The 14,890-nt window shown below is 55.3% G+C and overlaps 6 protein-coding genes across 12 annotated transcripts; 1 reads left to right on the top strand and 5 right to left on the bottom strand.

Moving 5' to 3' along the window:
- Positions 1–367: 367 nt before the first annotated feature.
- Positions 368–1,926, bottom strand: H310_11829 (hypothetical protein; the record flags this gene model as incomplete). Its single annotated transcript, XM_008878622.1, has 2 exons — positions 368–769; positions 1,513–1,926. The coding sequence occupies 2 exons, from the start codon at positions 1,924–1,926 to the stop codon at positions 368–370; spliced, it is 816 nt and encodes a 271-aa protein (XP_008876844.1).
- A 426-nt stretch (positions 1,927–2,352) lies between these two features.
- Positions 2,353–3,708, bottom strand: H310_11828 (hypothetical protein; the record flags this gene model as incomplete). Of its 4 annotated transcripts, XM_008878621.1 has the most annotated exons (8): positions 3,662–3,708; positions 3,370–3,606; positions 3,239–3,313; positions 3,118–3,183; positions 2,994–3,068; positions 2,864–2,929; positions 2,610–2,809; positions 2,353–2,540 (listed from the first exon to the last, which is right to left on the bottom strand). In XM_008878621.1, exons 2-8 carry the CDS (start codon positions 3,600–3,602, stop codon positions 2,353–2,355), a joined length of 903 nt encoding a protein of 300 aa, XP_008876843.1. In that variant the 5' UTR covers positions 3,603–3,606; positions 3,662–3,708. The 4 variants fall into 4 exon arrangements, with proteins under 4 accessions (XP_008876843.1, XP_008876841.1, XP_008876842.1 ...); XM_008878619.1 differs by having other exon boundaries at positions 3,370–3,708; XM_008878620.1 differs by having other exon boundaries at positions 3,239–3,606.
- A 75-nt stretch (positions 3,709–3,783) lies between these two features.
- On the bottom strand, positions 3,784–5,593 carry H310_11827. 2 transcript variants are annotated; one of them, XM_008878617.1, is made up of 7 exons: positions 5,302–5,593; positions 5,183–5,248; positions 5,069–5,134; positions 4,941–5,012; positions 4,834–4,899; positions 4,572–4,783; positions 3,837–4,508 (listed from the first exon to the last, which is right to left on the bottom strand). In XM_008878617.1, exons 1-7 carry the CDS (start codon positions 5,541–5,543, stop codon positions 4,261–4,263), a joined length of 972 nt encoding a protein of 323 aa, XP_008876839.1. In that variant the 5' UTR covers positions 5,544–5,593; the 3' UTR covers positions 3,837–4,260. The 2 variants fall into 2 exon arrangements, with proteins under 2 accessions (XP_008876838.1, XP_008876839.1); XM_008878616.1 differs by having other exon boundaries at positions 3,784–4,783.
- Positions 5,594–5,774: 181 nt separating this feature from the next.
- Positions 5,775–6,263, bottom strand: H310_11826 (hypothetical protein). The gene has a single exon (XM_008878615.1). The coding sequence runs from the start codon at positions 6,243–6,245 to the stop codon at positions 5,895–5,897; it is 351 nt and encodes a 116-aa protein (XP_008876837.1). The 5' UTR covers positions 6,246–6,263; the 3' UTR covers positions 5,775–5,894.
- On the bottom strand, positions 6,247–9,465 carry H310_11825 (hypothetical protein). 3 transcript variants are annotated; one of them, XM_008878612.1, is made up of 4 exons: positions 8,151–9,465; positions 6,835–8,093; positions 6,351–6,786; positions 6,247–6,298 (listed from the first exon to the last, which is right to left on the bottom strand). In XM_008878612.1, the coding sequence occupies exons 1-3, from the start codon at positions 9,433–9,435 to the stop codon at positions 6,676–6,678; spliced, it is 2,655 nt and encodes an 884-aa protein (XP_008876834.1). In that variant the 5' UTR covers positions 9,436–9,465; the 3' UTR covers positions 6,247–6,298; positions 6,351–6,675. The 3 variants fall into 3 exon arrangements, with proteins under 3 accessions (XP_008876834.1, XP_008876835.1, XP_008876836.1); XM_008878613.1 differs by having other exon boundaries at positions 6,835–9,465; XM_008878614.1 differs by lacking the exon at positions 6,247–6,298 and having other exon boundaries at positions 6,327–6,786; positions 6,835–9,465.
- A 419-nt stretch (positions 9,466–9,884) lies between these two features.
- Positions 9,885–14,375, top strand: H310_11824 (hypothetical protein). The gene is made up of 12 exons (XM_008878611.1): positions 9,885–10,715; positions 10,765–11,086; positions 11,136–11,672; positions 11,717–11,847; positions 11,958–12,156; positions 12,201–12,488; positions 12,536–12,705; positions 12,751–13,140; positions 13,201–13,448; positions 13,504–13,873; positions 13,918–14,076; positions 14,128–14,375. Exons 1-12 carry the CDS (start codon positions 9,927–9,929, stop codon positions 14,209–14,211), a joined length of 3,687 nt encoding a protein of 1,228 aa, XP_008876833.1. The 5' UTR covers positions 9,885–9,926; the 3' UTR covers positions 14,212–14,375.
- Positions 14,376–14,890: the final 515 nt, after the last annotated feature.

The following is a 14,890-nucleotide window of genomic DNA, read 5'->3' as shown; positions in this document are numbered from 1 at the left end:
CGCATTTGGCGCTTGAAAGGGGCCATAATCCCTGCATCCAAAGGCTGCACGTGGCTTGTCGCATTTGGTGGGATTGCCGCAACAATACACCCAACCTCCTCAGTCGCAATCTTCATGCCTTGCGTACTCACGTGAGGTTCGAAATTGTCCAGCAACAAAACGGATGGTTCACGGACCTGAGGCTTCAGCGACGACGCAAGTACAGGACCAGTCACGTGAGTCCATCTAGGCTTTTCTTGTACAGCGTATTGATATGCCATAGGGAAACCATCCAATTCGCCCGTCTCGATCACGCCACCTTCCTTGCCGCGCAAGATAAACTGGATTGGAAGCTTCTCGCCGCTTGCACGAACTGCCAGGACAGCGGTCATTCGGTAAGAATTCTTCTCACCCGACGCAATCTTCGCGTGCCGCCAAAGATGGCCCAAAAGCCATGTGGTGGCATGTCGTACGTCATCCCGGTTTCGTCAACATTGATGACTGTGTCAGGTTCCAAGCCTTCAAACGCCTTGTGGAAGTCCGCCGCAAACTCAGCCCTTGTTGCTTCTAGGTCAGCTTGGGTCTTCTTGGATTTCGACGCCTTCTGTCTTGTGAAGCCGTGGCGGTGGCAACAGCGTTGAAGAAGCCGAAGGAGGGAGTTGTAGCTGGACTTCCGGGTGGCAAGGTAGCCGTCAAGCCATTGTCGGTGGTTGCGATTCAAGAAGTTGATGAGGTGAGTGCATGTGACAGCTCGTTCGGCGTCACGGAGTGCAGCAGATTCGGGTATCTCCTGTGGGCGGCCAGCACCACTAAAATTGAAACGTTTTAGTGGGCTGTCTTGCAGCAAGAGTTGAGGGGCCTGCCGTATTGCTCTTCGGTATCCCGGTGGCAGCCTCAAGGTCGCGAGCTGACCCGGTATGCATTTGGAACAGCACTGCAAGTTTAACAGCGTGCGTGTAGCGCCGACTTGGCCTTTTTTGTGCACTAATTCTGATGCGGTCCTTCGGTGGCATTTTTCGCACTGACTGAAGTGATTGATGTCGATCCCATTGCGGATGCCGCGAATATAAAGTGTTTTCGCGCCAAAGTTGATTTTGGCCAATGAAATTTGAATAATTGACTCATTTGGTTTGATTGGTTTAAATTGCCCATATGTTAGGAAACTTCAGCTGTCCCTTAAAATCTGTCGTTGACTGTAATCGAAGTGCTGGGGGGTATTGAGATGATGTCGGCTGGAAGTTGCATGAGATGGGATCGACGGGACGCGTGTTGGATGCGATAGCATAATATACATCATGGTAATTGTCGTATATGCCTCGCTGATGCTCATGCACGGTTGTCTGGAGACCAGCTGCATGGCACCAAACAACCAGGGAGGATATAGTGTGAGCAGCGCTCGGTGTTGCGAGGTCGAACGATCAGTCTACTCAAGTCCTGCATTGTTGTAGATGGACATGATAGCTCTCAACTGCATCACGAAAACGAGCCAGCAACAGCGTTGATGGCGAGTGCGACTGTGCAGAGCGCGCCGACTTGAAATGAAATCGTTCGGGGAAGGAACATGGCGTTCGCAAACGCAATGGAATGCGCGATGCGGCTCACGGTGAACAATATAATCGCGATGCTCGTGACGGTGCCATTCCCGCCCGCCACGATCGCCACCCACGCCATCATGATCCCAAGTGGCAGGTTTTCCAAGTCATTGCCGACAATGCGGTTCCATCGATGTTCTCTGGCTTTGGCCGCTTCGAGTTTATCTTCCGACGTCTCCGGAATGAACAATTCTTTGTTGGGAGCGGTTGTCGCAGCGAACGTCATGTCTTCCGGCGGTCGCGACCCCGACTTGTACTTCACAGTTCCTTGGACAAACAGCGCTGCGTAGAATTTGATGTATAGGACCAGTGTGCATAGCGCTGCGACCCGGACGTCGCCAGCCAACGCACCCATCGACACACGAGCGTGCAAGATCGAAACTGACTGATTCGTGGCTGGCGCGGGTCCTGTCACGTTCGTCTGCGTGGGTCCAGGTGGGTACATTCATGTACAGTGAAGAGACGTGCTGGATGGGATCCTATTTAGGTGAACGCGGCGCGCCGTCGGCGGCGACTAGCTTGCGAGGCACTCGACGTTTCCATTTTGATCCATTGGTGTCACTGTCCCCGTCGGCAGCAAACAGGTCTGGCTCGTGCATGTCGCGCCATGGATGAGGACGAGGCGACCGGCGCCCTCAGAAGGGTGTGTCCAGCACAAGCGCTGGCACCATCCGCCGTCGAGTCGGCCAATTTGGACAAGTGCGCGCGACGAGCAGAGGTCGATGGGTCGATGGGATTGTGCAAGTCGACCGGCATAAATAGTATATTCAAGCAGCGCCGCTCATGCAACAGCGACGCGATTCGATGAGGACGTCTTGGGTTGTTCCAAATAGTTGGAGCTGATGTACGTCGACCGGTCCGTCAGCTCGGACACGCCGCTGCTCGACTGATATTGTTTCAGGGACTGGAACGCAGCGTACCCGATCAAAACGACCACGATGAGCCCCAACAAGTACTTGCCGAGAATCGCTACAATGGGGTCCATGTATCAGTCGGCTTGTCGATATGGCATGACGTGGGATGGTGGGTCGATGATACCTGTGACCATGGCGTGTTTGGGCGTCTCGATCACGCACATGTAGTTGTTGGCGAGGCGAGGCGGCGGCTGCATGCACAGGAGGCTCGTCGGTATCGGCGCTTGGTTCGGCTCGATCTCGAGGACGAACTCTGGATGACTCACTAACGCGTAGCTTGGCGTGTCCAGGAGGATGGTCTCGATGGAGTTTCGCGTCAAGTCCCTGCACGCTTGCAACGAGTGAGAGGCAGCTCACGCGATATCTATCGATGCTTACAAGCGCTTCAGTGTCGTCGGTAGATATCTGCCGTCGATGCTGGTCATCCCATTGCCACTTAAAACCCTACGCGTACGCAGCAGCTTGAGCTCCCAGCACTCTACTGCACACGAGAAACGCATAATCGTACAAGGACTTGAGCTGTCGCGGCATTTGCTCGGCCATTTCGCGGGACAAGGTCCCGATGCGGTTGCCACTCAGGTCCCTACATCGATCACAGTGATCACGATACAGGATGCGTTTGAAGCACGCACAGGGTTTGGACGGTTCCTGGCAGTAGGATGGCGCTCGATGTCGCGAAGGCGTTGTGGCTGAGGTTTCTACGCCCCTCATATTAGTGGCGACACTGGACAGAGCTCCTCGCGTGCCACGTACAGGTGCAGGAGCGGGACTTCACCAGGATCACTCGATTGAACTGAAATGCTTTGAATTCTGTTGTACGACAAGTCACTAGCACACGCGTTGGCGTCCATGCGAGTTCTCATGCGAGGACAGCAGCCACGTACATGCTATCGACGCACGAAGGGAGGTCAGTGACGACCGAGATGTTTCGACGCGACAGGTTCAACGACTTGTCCATGGCGACAATACTTGTTGCCGTGTGTCCATTTGCGAGACAAACTGTCGTCGGGCAGGCAACGTCCACTGAGACCGTGTGGTTGGTGGAGTTGGGGCAGGAAGCGACAACCGTCAAGCAGCATGTGGTGGTCGTATTGGGGGTGTTTGCGCCCGGCATCATCGCACTGGCAATAGCAACGAGTGAGAGCGCGAACGCAAGATGGAAAGTGAACGACGTGCATGTTCTCGCTCGAGGAGGTCTGGTGACGATCTTCGGCTCTTTCTCGACGAGGTGTCACAGCGAAAACAGGCCGGCCGTTTCAAACGTTTCAGTCGAAATAGTCCATTTGTCACTCGTCACGGCGTTGAAACTTGATTTCTATATGGTGTGATTAATATGAACAACAGGTGGAAGTCTTCTTGTTGGCTGTGCATGTGGCCGGAAGAAACGCCGCCGCCGCCACGAAAGACGACAGGTCTTGATAGCTCTCGGGATTCGCAGTAGACCAGTCCACCCTGTCCAACGCCTCCAACTCGCCCACAGCCCGGTCATGCGTGAGCCACTTGTCGTGGCTGCGGCACGTACACAGCCCGATTGTCGGAGCCGCCGTGTTGGCGAAGAACTCCCTGTTCCTGGTTGGATACTTGTCACGCTGCCTGCGGGACGTCGGTCGCGATGGACACAACGGAATGTTTATGCGAAAGGTCTCCTGGTGTCTCCATGTGCTAGCCAACGTTCAAGGAGACGACGACGTTTGGGTTGGTCGAGGACGACGGCTGCCGCGCTTCGGAATGGGCGGCCATTTCTCAAGAGTGACTTCTTAACTTATACTTCGTATTCAATTCGATAGCGCAGACGCATTGGAAGCAGGCCGAGTGCGCTGCGCAGCTGAAGGCGCCGCCGCCACGTCGACGCTGACGGTCTGTCTATACTGAATCGGGTCATTGTCGAGAAAGTTGCAATTCGAACTCAAGTACGTGTCCCGAGACATGAGCTCGTTTTCGAGGCGAGGTCGCAAGTACCACCGCAGGACGAGCACGATGGCAAACAGAGCGACCAGAATGATCGCATACTTGGACAAGAAGCCTACCGTGACATCATGCGTAAGCACTGCGAAAGGAGAACGAATCGAAATGGACGGCTGCTCACTGAATGCCATGGCCGCAATATCGTCGTGGCCCCCGTTGTTCACACACAGATACGTGTTTGTGTTGGGGAGGAGCATGGGAATGCCAACGCACGTCGTCACGATGTCGGCGGAGGCGGGTTTGTCAAGTTTCAAGACGAAATTTGGCTTGGTCAGCAGCGCAAACGTCGCCGAGGACACATCGAAAGAGAGAATGGGGTTGCCCGTCAAGTCGCTACGTGAGGGGGTGACGCGGGCACCGGACGAAGATATGTGGTGACGTACAGTTCCATGAGGGACAGCGGAAATGTTGTCTCGCGGATCATGGTCAGTGCGTTGTTCTTCAGGACTCTACGATGCATGCGGAAAATGAAATGGCGGTATCGACTTACAGCTTGGTGATGGCCGAGTTGTCCAGCGCACTCCAATGGAGCAATTGTGTAAAGAAGTTATGGCTTAGATCCCTGCAGTGCATTGCTGTGAGTGACTTGACGAATTGATGTGCCTCTGCGTTTCATACAAGGTTGTGACTGACGGTGGTAATGCCAGCGTGCTCGTTTGAGACAAAGAGTTGAAGGCAAGGTCCCTTGAGAGATGGAATGAGTACCATCGAGCTGTTCATGGAGGAGCGTACAAACGAGTGAGCTGGCTGTTCGGGATGTAGGCAGGGACATCGTGAATCGAGTTGTTGGCGAGATTCCTGGACAGGTGAGGATGAGCTCCCCATTCAGGTCAGGGAGAACGAGTGCATACAATGAAACGACGTCATTAGGAAGGCTTCCGACCACTTGAATCCCTCGAGCAGACAAGTCCACATCGTCCATGGCTTTCGAAAACGTGATGTAGCCTCCTGTGGCAGTCTGCACGCACATGGGCTTCTCGGAAGGGTCCACAATAGTTTCAGGGCACAAACCCCACAACGCCGTGAAATTCCGCGCACGTACTTGCGCTGCTTGAAGCAGCGTCAGTGCCACGGGCCACATAACGAGCTGCATGGCGAGCGCAACCTGGCGAGATCACGTGCGCGTCTGAAGGTCTCCACTCGATGGGCCAATGAGAAAGTGGGAGTCAAGTTTATTTGATTTCTTTGGGTTGCATATTGAATTCAAGTTTCATGCGCATTTTTTATTCGCAGGCGCCTGTTGCAGAATCAGCAACCATCCTTGTGGCATGCTGTGCGCATGCTGGTGACAACTCCATTGTGAGTGGAATGGAGCGGAGGCTGCCCGCTCTGTGCGTTGGATCGGTACGCCGGAGAATTGATTGCACTGCCAACCTCTCGTAAACTCAATCGAAGTTCAAGTGACAGCTCGTCATGTGCGCGATTTTTACATTTGCGGTGCTTCCTACTTGAAAGCGGTTGTCTTCGCCACCGTGGCTTTGCCCTTGTTCTTCTTGGTCTTCTTCTTCGCCGTCGGCGAGAGGGGGGTCGCAAAGTCTTGCGACATTGGACCTAGAACTTGAACCATGCTCAATTTCAGCAGCTTTGCCACGCGACCGACGTGCGCTTGCTCGTTGGACTTGCACTGCAGCACAATCGGACGCGAGTCACCCTCGTTCACGGCACGCACGACCAGACGCGTTCTTGGCTTGAACTTGAACGAGAGCTTGAGTTGATGCGGCGCTTTGTCGCTCAGATGGCGCACCTTGTCCTCAAAGTCGTCCCAATGCGCGCTGTCCGACTGGAGCACTACCATTCTTCGACGACTCCCGCGAATGAGTCGTCCGGATAACTCGTCATCCGGACAAACTGATGAAAGAGATATTTTCAAAAGAAGCCCAAATCGAATAATCAATCGTACACAAAAATATGTTCATATCCTTGGATCGTGGAGGGCACGCCAGGAATCGAGGGGACGTCGGCTAGGAATGCAGTGCTTAGGCGAGCCGATACATCCAGTAGCAGTGTGAAGGGGTTGCAGCCAAGCGCGCCCTCCTTGCATCTGGCCGACACCAAGGTCCAGCAATCGTGTCGTTGTCTACAGTTGGTCGAATGCCATGGCGCCTTTCATGCTGATGAACATCCTTCGTTTGGCGGCGAGGTTTCCGTTTCACCAACTCATTTCTCAACGCACAGATCCATCGCCATACGTTGGTCTGCGCATAAATTATTGGAACTGCACGCGCCTATTCGAGCGTCACTCGCATTCTCTTTGGCCCATCTGCATCGGTGGACAGGTCCATGGACCCAACGCGCTCTCGTTTCGGATTCATCGCGCGGTTGATGAGGTCCAAATCCTACGGACACGATGAAGACCATCTCTCGGTTAAAACAAAGACACGTACGACGGAGGAGCTTTCGCCAAACGCATACATGGCGTGGGTGCGAGGGGTCATGGGGATGCGGGGCTGGCGCGTCGGTCGCCGAGGGGATACGTACAAGTTGGTTGTTCCCACGCGCTTTGGGGATGCGCGTTGGGATGGCCTGGGAAGGGTTTGAATGTCTGGGAGAAGGGGAGATTCGCCGAGGGTAGAAGAGCCGGTCAAGGCCACCTTGGGCTTGGACGCCTGTCGAAGGCGCTCCACAGCGAGCGTTGCAGCCTCAGCGATGACTTCGTTGTCCGAAATAATGGGTTGATTCGAACTCGTGGACGACGAGCTCGTGAGGAACGGTGTGACGGCGTCGTCGGCGGCCGCCGTTTGCTCGTCGTGTAGCTGGAACTGGAGCAAAAACGCCTTCAACGTCGGGATGAAGCATCGGTTGTAAAACTTGATCACGTCGCCCTTGGAAGCGGGTGTCTCGAGCGGGATCTCACGCACGATGCTTGACTTGCTCACGGTCGGGAACAGCCGCTTGTATCCGTCCAAGATGCGCTTGAATGTGACCTCAGGTTCAACGTGGTTAACTTTGCACACGCCGTAGAACGCGCACAAGATGATGTGGTCGATGTGGCGGTCGCGCAGCAGTCGCGAGTGGTGCACAGAGATGCTCTCTTTGACGGTCGTCCACACTTGGTTTAGGTACGGCGCGTCAAGCTGCAGGTGCTGGCCCAGCACGAAGATGCGGTTCGCCGCGAGCGCCAGCACTTTGCGGAAAAAGAGTTGCAGAATCGCAGCCGTCTTGAGTTGCGGGTTTGCCAGCAATGGATGGAGCCCGGACGATGACGCCCACACAAGCGAGTCCAACACGGTCTGTTCCAAGTCGCGCATGTGCCGCTTGAGCTCGGACGGGAGCTGCGGCGCGTGCTTGACAAAGCTCTCGATGATCTTGCCAAAATCAAACGCGTCCACGTCACACGTGGTCAGTAGATGAGGGAACGCCATCGATACCAAGCTGTGTGCTTTGAGCACGACTTCCATGCTGCACGCAAACAACGAGCGCGTGAAGCTCGGGTTGCTCAGCAACGGCGAAAAGTCCACAGCCTGGATTCGCTTCGCTTCGGCGTCCAGGAGCGCCTCGAGCACTTTGTAAAATAAACCCAATCCCATGCGCTTCGTCTTGGCCAAACTCCCTTCAACGTTGCTGCTCGATGCTCCGCCACCGATCTGCAGCAGTCGTTGCTGATGCAACGCCATCGACGAAGGAGGTCGCAACGACAACTTGTCTAGCAACCCTTGCGTCAACTGCGCAATGGTCGCCGCGACGTCTGGAATGGACGTGCAATTCTCGAAATATTGGCGCAATTTCTCCGACGGATGCGGGAGAAGCGGTGTTAGCACGGATCGAACCCAGCTATTGGTCTCGACGGCGGCTGTCACGGGCGTTTGCGCCACCACCGAGCTGCGAGGACTGGCGCGAGTCGGCGTCATCGCGCGAGGCTGCGGCTTGGATTGGCCTTGCCACTGCCATGCTTGGTCAATAGACGAGCTCCCGACAGACGAAGTGGGGGCGTAGAACGCCGGTATTGTTGGTGGCAGCGGCGGGGACTCGTCTGGAGGGCCAAGCAGGGACAACTTGAGCGATGGCGTAAGAAAATGCGACTCGTCGAGGTCGTAGAGGTGGACGACGTAGGTCTCACGGTAGTGCGTGGCCAGGTTATGCACATTATCCGCCAACACAGTTGGGTGAAAAAAGTCGCCTTTGGGAGACCTGGAGAGGACGCCTTCATCCTCAAGGGAAAAGAGTTCGTGGTCTAGCTTTGCGATAATGCGCTCGACTTCGCTGCGATTGACGGGAGGTGTCGCGCAGAGCTTTTCTAGGAGCTGTGACGACGACGTGTTCGTGCTGTGGTTGCCAAGGGAGCTCAACGCTGCAGCAACTTCTGCTTCGACAGACTTTTGGCTTCCGGAGGAATGCAGCTGAGACAACACCAGGTTAAGTACAGGAACGAGCAGGTAGTAGAGGTCTTCGAGGTGGTCTACTTGCAACTGCAGGCGGTTGCGCACAATCGCGAATATCAACCATCCTGCTTCGTACAAATTTTGGCGACGACGTCCAGCTGCCTCATCGGGAGATGTAGACTTTGTGTGACGATCCCACAATTGATCGTACTTGCAGTGAATAATGGCGGCGGCGGCAAGACGCTCCTTGAGGATGTTGGCGCGGTGGAGGAGATCAGGGCTCAAGTCCAGGATGAGCATGTTGAACAGCTCCGTGAAGCTCGACAGGAAAGGACTCAAGTACACATGGCATGCTTCCATCAGTTCGTGCAACGTGACAGGGGTCGGATGCTGAACGTCACTCGTTGGATCGCGGTCCCTTTCCAACTCGTTCGAACTCAATATCGTAAACAAAGCCGCCATGACGAAAACATTGTCTTGGCTCGACGAGGCCCCAGCTTGGGTTGGCTTGTCAGTGAGAGTGCTGGTGGTCGCAACGATATGCAAGTGTTCGTGGTTCGAACGCGACGACTTGATCATGTCTAGCAGCTTCTGCGAGCGCGACACATTCGTCGCATCAAGGCGCGTCAAGATCGACGCAATGCCGGGAAAGTCTTCCAGGCGCATCTTGCGTCCTCCCTGGCAACGAGAATGGAGGGAAACCGGATTTTCTGCCCTCTGATTGGCTTGCAGAAATCCGGATATCCAGCAGGAATACCGGAAGGCGGTGATTGAGCTTCCATAAATCAGTGCTTTTCATTGGACAAACAACAAAATTAACAACCAATCAATGTATTCTCAACATGTATAGCCGACTAACGAGGCATCAACTCAGTCACACGAAAGAACCACGTGTTATAATACTATGTACACCCAACACATAGCAGCAACCACCTGAAAACGAAGCGGGTGCCTGATGGCGGTCTTCGGGATCGAGAGATATAGCCCATGTGGGCAACGGGGTGTATTTTGACAGAAATGCGCAGTCAGGTTGCCGGAAAATACCCTCTGAAGTGCGATATAGACCTCATCAAGTACGTTTCGACCACCGTACTTTACCAGCATTCTCGAATTTCACAAAATTGAGCAGTTGGGAAGTGCGCGGGCGGCACAGACCGATGATGGAGGATTTTGAGTACTTGCAGCAGCGCCTTCGCCTGCACGTGGAACTCATGGAGCGCCACTTGACGGGTGTGTCGGAACTAATCCTGGCGCCAAAGCAGGACAACATCAAGCAAATACGAGTGCACTGCCGACAATGTGTAGTATCACGTGTGACAGTGAATGGCGTGGAAGCGCGCTTCGAGCATCACGACTTTCTTGGTGAGATCGTGCAGGAAAGCTATCGAGACTGGAGCTCGTTCGACTTGTTCTACCGTGGGGCGATTGTTGCGTCCAAGGAAGGAACGCTCGTCATCGAAATGCCGCCATCCGTCCGCATTGTCGACAAGAAGGAATGCAAGGACGACGACTCGAAAAAGGTCGATGGTGAGAACCCCACCGACGACGAGCATGATGCCAATGCCGTGTGGGACTCGTCCGATGTTCTCCCACTTAGTTCCACCAAGTTCGCACCTGTCCGCGTCCGCATCCAGTACACAGTGACGAATCCACGTGGAGGAGTTCGGTTCATGCTTCCCGACGAATTGCATCCAAACCGCGTGCCGCATATGTACACGTACTGCGGCCCATTTGGTGGTCTTTGCGACGGCGCGCGTACTTGGATGCCATGCCGGGATATGCTTGGAGACAAGTGTACGTTTCGCATCGAGTTGATCGTACCGGCATCGTGCGTTGCAGTCTGCAGCGGGCGGTTGGTCGGCCAAACCTTGGATGCACAGAAGCTACACCGAACATTTCGCTTCGTCGTGGACACCAAGACGAGCTGCAGTCTCCTTGGGTTTGCCGTACGACCCTGAATTCCTTCGTGCTGAATTCTCACAACTTGTCGCTTAGGTCGGGCCGTTCCGCATGCATGTCTCCGAGTCCATGCCTCGTGTGGCGCACTTTTGCCTGCCGGACAGACTCACGGAGCTCATGACGGCCACAAAGTTCAAAGACCCGCACTTTGTCACGTATTTCGAGACGTATTTCAACGCGCGGTACCCGTTTGCGACGTATTCACAGATCTTTGTGGACGACCCGCCGACCGACTGCCAGTACTTCGCCGGGCTGTCCGTGCTCAACCAAGACGTGCTGTACGGACCCACGATCATCGATCACGCATTTGTTTCGCAAGCGATTCAAATCAAGGGTTTCATCGGGAGCTGGATTGCTGGTACAGACCATCTGATCTCTTTTGTTTTTCATCGTGATTTGGTGCGTAGGGGCGATCGGAATTCAATCGACTAAGCACGCGTGGGTATTGGTTGGCATTGTCGGGTACTTGTTCGACTTGTACGTGCTCTCTGCGTACGGGAGCGAGGCGTATGGGTACCGCATTCAGCTCGCGATCGACGCGCTTGTGACAATGGAACTGGTGGCTGAGAACGGTCCACCGAGTTTAATGTACGACGACGTCGACGTGTACGGCGAGTACGATCCGTCGTACATGCCGTTCCTCGAAGCGAAAGCGCCGCTCATTCTGCGCATGATCGAGCGCAAGGTCGAGCAGGAAGTCGGCCCCAGGCACTTGCAGCTCGCTCTGCAGCGCATTGTGAGCGGCCAGGTCGGCGGTGTCAGCGGAAGCGGTGGGTCCAAACAGCAATCGTCAACCAACAACGGGGACGACAAAGACGACGACAAGGACGACGAAGACGAAGGAATGATGGATGGAGACAAAGACTCAAACGGCGCGCTTGCGAGTGGCCAACTGCAGCCGCTGAGCACGTGGTACTTGCTGCGAACAGTCAAGGTTGTGGCAGGTGCGTCCAACCCGCGACAAATATGCGTGAACCAAGATGGCTAGGCGCACCCGGGAGCGACTTGTGCAAAGCGTTTTTGCAAACGTGGATCGTGCGGGGTGGCCTGCCTCTGATTTCGGTGGGATTTTGGTACAATCGCAAGCAAACGCAGGCCGAATTAGTGTTGGAACAATCGGTGCGTGATCCCTACGGCCACGCCTGTTGTCTGGAATTTCGTGGATGTCGAAGCTGTTGCTCGACTTTGTGTTGGTTGTGATGGTGGAGTTCTCATGCAGTGCGTCGCAGTTGCTACCGGGATGCGAGAAATTCGAGGGAATTATGAAGATCACGATTGTCGAAGACTCGGGGGAGCATTCGGACCTTCGACGGATTGAAAACCTCCGGCACAAGTGGGAATTCCCGTGCCACGCAAAAGTCCGCAAGAAGCGCCGAACGCGCCAAAAGCTGGACCAAGCTGACGATGACTATTCCCAGCAAATCACAGGTACATGTCCTTTTTCTAGTGGGTTGAAGCTACAACTTTGGCAGGACCGGGCATGGGGCTAAACGACACCCCTGTCTTTTGGGTGAAGATCGACCCCGATGCTGGCTGGCTGAGCCACATTGTCATGTACCAACCTGACTTCAACTGGATGGAACAATTGCTGAGCGACTCCAAATGTGTCCGGTCCCGCGTGCATGCGGCTCGCGCACTGGCCTTGTACCCCTTGCCGCACGAGAAGCCCCATGTCATGGCGTGCCGAGTCTTGACGGAGGCCATGTCGGGGCTGACGACTCACTGCAACCGCATTCGCGCAGAAGCAGCGATCTCCCTTGGTTCGTCCTCGCTGCATATCTTTCTTGCGCTGATGACTACGGACAAGGCATTTGGCAATCGCTGCATGCACCCCACACCAACGCCAACATGGCCTTGCCCGAGTGGAAAGGAATGCAAAATCTCGTGCGCATTTTCAAAGAGCACTTTTTCGATCGGACAGCCGACATGCCATTGCCCAACTACTTTTTGCCATCGGGCGGAAAGGTCGTCCTGGAGGTGCGAGTGCTCTCGTCGATATTCGTCACTGACGAACGGTCGCAGAGCGTTGGGGCCGACACGAGCAACTCGACTACTTCGCGCGATATCCGCATCCAAGATTATGCTGAAGGCGAGTACGAGATCAAGAAGGCCATTCCTCGTGGGCTGGCCATGGTTCGTTGTCGCACGGGGTTTTCGCCGCCCGAGATCGAGACTTTTCTCCTCCAATTGCTCATGCAAAACGACAACTCGAAGAACTACGTCGACATGGCCGATGAATCCTGTGTTGCAGACGACTGTTTCTACCTCGGCAGCCTCATCCTGAGTTTGTCCGTCCTCAACTTGGAGCTGCGATCGCCGACGTCGACCACGGCGGTCGAGATCACGCGGCTGCTGCACTACGACAACGTCAAACCGAGCTACCGCCACACAATCACAGTGTGTTGCCTTGAAGTACTGACTCGATCTCCAGTGCACCGACTGTGACTGAATGCGCGACGGCGGTGTGTGTAGGCGCTGTGCAACTTGCAGTTGGCGGGCCGCATGACGGACATGGAAGCGATCGCGTACCATAAATACGCCTCTCCTGCGTATCCGTCCGTCGTTCGGCAAGCCGCGATTGAGAGCATCCTGCGGCTCTACTTTGCCGAAGATCCGCGCGGCGACCCGTCTGCTCAACGCCGCGACAAGTCGCGGGTGTTTGGTCCCGTGGCCGCCGTGTCGTATGCACTCAAGTTGATTCAACTGGACGAAAGCCCTCGGTACGTTCTGTGCTTCTTCGTTGTGTCGAAGCGACGACGCTGGAGTTCGTCGTAGCATTCGTCGGTTTGCCGTGCAAGTGTGCTTGAATTGCATTCGAGGGTTCCCTCCCAGCGTCGCGGCCCAAGTGCTCTCGACGCGGGATCACGCGTACACGTTGAGCATCATGCACCGAATTCAAATGGAAGTGCCTGGTGCATTCATCCAGAAATCCCCGTCCAAGGACTTGATCGCCAAGGCGTTCACCCCTCCGTCCCTCGCCCCCCTTCGCGACGACAGCAGCGCTGCACGAGACGTGGCCGAGGCCATGTGGTCCCTCATCAACACGACTGCGGATTACGACCAACCTCTCCGAGTGTCGCTCTCGATATTGTACAGAAAGATTTGGGGCGACACAACGCCCATCTGTGTGGCCCACACCGTTCAGGTCTGTCCTGCCGCATGAATTCATGGTCATGACATTTGGCAAAGGAGAAATCGGCGGACTGGGCTGGTGGATTCGAAGCGTTCCGACGACTCATCGACGTGAGCAAGAACCACGGGGCGAAACCTACCAAGTCATCGTCGGGTTACCAGCCCAAGTCGACGGACGACTCGTCCAAAAAGAGGCCTTTCATGGGCTCTCCTCCGGTGAGAATGTTTTGCTTTGATGAAGCTTTCTTCTCATCGTGAATGTTGCAGCTCTCGAGTGGGTTGGACCATCTCAAGGGCAAAAAACTCAAGCTCAAATTTGGAGACAACACGATTGCGTCGCACAAGCTGTAGCCGTGATCACATCGTTCCTCCATCTCGATAGTCCAGGCAATGACCGAACAACACGCATCACCACAGTAACAAAACCTTGAGATCATCAGTGCAGCGCGCACGCCATCGCATACACAAGACACACATGACCGAAACAATGCACCTTGGCTGTCTCCCGTGTAACATAGTGACGCAGCAGACTCGCCGAGGCCGACATGTCGGCGGGAATGCCGGCTCGGGTGGCTTCGGCTACGGCGGGTACGGTCGTGACTATGGTGGCTACGACGGGTACGGCCGAGGGGGTCGTGGCGGGGGGTTCGGCGGATACTAGCTCGACGACGCCCCGACAACGTAGCAGCCCTCCACTAGACAAAACACAATACACATGTACTATCTTTGTTCCAACTTGACGACTCGAGAGGCCGACACACACCGTTCGAACTCGTGTTGGGAGGCCGCGCAAGGTAGTTCTCGGCCGCCGGACAGCCGTTGTCCGACGGCAAGCCTTGTGTGGCGCGATGCACTTGAACGAGGCGCGTCGTGTACGAGCTTCGAGGGCACCCGCAGACGACGCACACGACCTGTCGTGCAACCTGCGGACAGACTGGTGAGAGCGCCGTCGCGCGACTGGTCTCTGGCGTCCGAGACCCATCAATCTCAGCGGGCCGCGCGCAGCTCGAACGCCATTGTTGCAATTGTC

Source organism: Aphanomyces invadans (assembly GCF_000520115.1).
Source record: "Aphanomyces invadans strain NJM9701 unplaced genomic scaffold supercont1.34, whole genome shotgun sequence".
Classification (NCBI taxonomy): Eukaryota; Oomycota; class Saprolegniomycetes; order Saprolegniales; family Verrucalvaceae; genus Aphanomyces; species Aphanomyces invadans.
The sequence above is the reverse complement of the archived record's forward strand: the minus strand, read 5'-3'. Positions and strand labels throughout refer to the sequence as shown.

What these genes read in the sequence shown, in the direction of transcription:
- H310_11826 (XM_008878615.1), bottom strand. Translation starts at nt 6,245, where the DNA reads ATGGTAGTGCTCCAGTCGGACAGCGCGCATTGGGACGACTTTGAGGAC.
- H310_11827 (XM_008878616.1), bottom strand. Translation starts at nt 5,543, where the DNA reads ATGCAGCTCGTTATGTGGCCCGTGGCACTGACGCTGCTTCAAGCAGCG. An exon ending in AACAGCCAGCTCACTCGTTT is followed by an intron (nt 5,135 to 5,182) that starts GTACGCTCCTCC and finishes CCATCTCTCAAG; the next exon opens with GGACCTTGCCTTCAACTCTT. An exon ending in CCACCGTCAGTCACAACCTT is followed by an intron (nt 5,013 to 5,068) that starts GTATGAAACGCA and finishes AATGCACTGCAG; the next exon opens with GGATCTAAGCCATAACTTCT.
- H310_11824 (XM_008878611.1), top strand. Translation starts at nt 9,927, where the DNA reads ATGATGGAGGATTTTGAGTACTTGCAGCAGCGCCTTCGCCTGCACGTG. An exon ending in AACAGTCAAGGTTGTGGCAG is followed by an intron (nt 11,673 to 11,716) that starts GTGCGTCCAACC and finishes CAAGATGGCTAG; the next exon opens with GCGCACCCGGGAGCGACTTG. An exon ending in TCACAGTGTGTTGCCTTGAA is followed by an intron (nt 13,141 to 13,200) that starts GTACTGACTCGA and finishes CGGTGTGTGTAG; the next exon opens with GCGCTGTGCAACTTGCAGTT.
- H310_11825 (XM_008878613.1), bottom strand. Translation starts at nt 9,435, where the DNA reads ATGCGCCTGGAAGACTTTCCCGGCATTGCGTCGATCTTGACGCGCCTT. An exon ending in TTGGCGAAAGCTCCTCCGTC is followed by an intron (nt 6,787 to 6,834) that starts GTACGTGTCTTT and finishes TCGTGTCCGTAG; the next exon opens with GATTTGGACCTCATCAACCG.